Raw genomic sequence first — 1,980 nt, 5'->3', positions numbered from 1 at the left:
TCAAACAGATTTGAGAAAGGTTGTTGTGCAAAAGATTTAAATGACGATAGTTTACATCAAGAAGATATTCAATCAACACAATGTTAAACTTATATCAATTATTTCTTACTAAATGTTTACCATCTTTTTTTTTTTTTTTTTTAGAGTAAGTCTGAAGGATTGTTATTCGAAATTGAAATATTACTCAATGAAATAACGACAATGATACACAATTTGAGAAAGTGGAGTGCACCAGTCAAGGTAATAAATGATTTTTAATAAACTTTTGAAAAATTTTTAAATAAATTTAATTATTTAAAAATTCTCTTAGCCTTCAAAGGACCTAATGAATTTTTTCGATACATTGGAAATACATAAAGAACCTTATGGAGTGGTTTTAGTTATCGGTGCTTGGAATTACCCGTTACAATTAACCATGCTACCAGTCTGTGGTGCAATAGCTGCTGGAAACTGTGTCATAATTAAACCATCTGAAATGTCTCCAGCAACAGCCGCAGCGATAGAAAATTTAGTTCCTAAATATTTGGATACGGTAATTAAAACAAAATGAAATTATTATTAATAAGTCATTTTAACAAAGTACGAGAACATGTACATTATTTTTAGGATTGTTTTCACGTGGTTAATGGCGGTATACCGGAAACGACAGCTCTATTAAAGCAAAAATTTGATTACATTTTTTTTACTGGTTCTACCACGGTAGGAAAAATAATTCATAAAGCAGCCAATGAACACCTGACACCTGTCACTCTAGAACTCGGAGGAAAATCTCCTGTTTTTATCGATGGAACAGCCGACATAAAAAAAACTGCAGAAAGAGTTCTTTGGGGAAAGGTGATTGATTGCCTTTTTACAAAAAAAATACTCATCGTTAAAATTTTAAAATATTGTCTCGAAAAATAACGAAATCAACAAATCATTTTTAGCTGATTAATTTAGGACAAACATGTATAGCACCCGATTACATTCTCTGTAATAAAGAAGTTGAAAAATCATTTGTAACAGCCGCGAAAGAAGTTTTAAATGAATGGTTTGGTAGCAATCCGAAAAATAGCCCCGATTTATGCCGAATCATCTCTGACAAACATTTTCAGTGAGTTTTTTTTTTTTTTTTTTAAATTATTTTCGTATAGTTTGCAAAAAGAAATTCTTACTAGTGGATAAAAATCAATTTTTTTTCTTAGGCGACTTTCGAAATTTTTAAAAAATGGTACCGTGGCTTGTGGAGGAGAAACCGATCCTTCCGAAAGATTTATATCACCTACAATATTAGTTGATGTTAAACCAACGGATCCGGTAATGCAAGAAGAAATATTTGGACCTATCCTTCCTATAATTAACGTTGAAAATGCATATGAAGCCATTAAATTTATAAACAGCAGGTAACAAAAAATTTGAATTTATTCTCCCTAACTATTAAATAATAATATTAGAACGTGAGGAAATACGCACTTGAAAAAAAATTGATGGAAAATTATATTCGATTATAAAAAGAAAATTGAATTTAAAATGATTATTTTTGTCAGTTTAGTCAGTCAGTCAGTCAGTACACAAATGAAACATGCAAAAAATTGGATTTGACAATGAATTAAATTATTTTTACAGGCCAAAACCTTTGACATTATATATTTTCTCTAACGTTTCATCAACAAAAGATTTATTATTGAAAAATACTAGTAGTGGTTCAATTTGCATTAATGATACCGTCATGCAATTTGTCGGTGAGATTTTTCATTCCTTTTTTTTTTTTTTTTTTTTTTTTTCCTCTCACAATTCTCGCAACAAAAACCCAAAAAGGTGAAGGAGAAATTACTTACTTACTTATTGTCTGTCCTTTTACAATTAATTAATTTTTCGTTTGATTTTTTTTTTACTCACACAAATTATTTACTTTAAAAATTAGTAATAAAAAAAAAAATTATCATTATTATCAATTGTTATAAATGTAAATAGATTTCAATTTGAATTTTTTACTCTCAG

The 1,980-nt window shown here is 28.6% G+C and overlaps 1 protein-coding gene across 1 annotated transcript in view; it reads left to right on the top strand.

Annotated features, from left to right (window-relative positions):
• Positions 1–40: 40 nt before the first annotated feature.
• The window catches only part of Phum_PHUM593980 (fatty aldehyde dehydrogenase, putative), a gene marked incomplete at both ends in the record, with an annotated part of 2,716 nt that continues 776 nt past the window's right edge, over positions 41–1,980 (top strand). The window contains 7 exons of the mRNA XM_002432544.1: positions 41–82; positions 145–240; positions 311–532; positions 607–834; positions 927–1,093; positions 1,185–1,382; positions 1,606–1,721. Of these exons, the coding sequence (XP_002432589.1) occupies positions 41–82; positions 145–240; positions 311–532; positions 607–834; positions 927–1,093; positions 1,185–1,382; positions 1,606–1,721 (1,069 nt within the window). The remainder of the gene's footprint in view (positions 83–144; positions 241–310; positions 533–606; positions 835–926; positions 1,094–1,184; positions 1,383–1,605; positions 1,722–1,980) is intronic.

The sequence above is a fragment of the Pediculus humanus genome, genomic scaffold, assembly GCF_000006295.1.
Source record: "Pediculus humanus corporis 1103172108314 genomic scaffold, whole genome shotgun sequence".
Taxonomy (NCBI): Eukaryota; Metazoa; Arthropoda; class Insecta; order Psocodea; family Pediculidae; genus Pediculus; species Pediculus humanus.
This window is presented reverse-complemented; position numbering and strand designations above follow the sequence as displayed.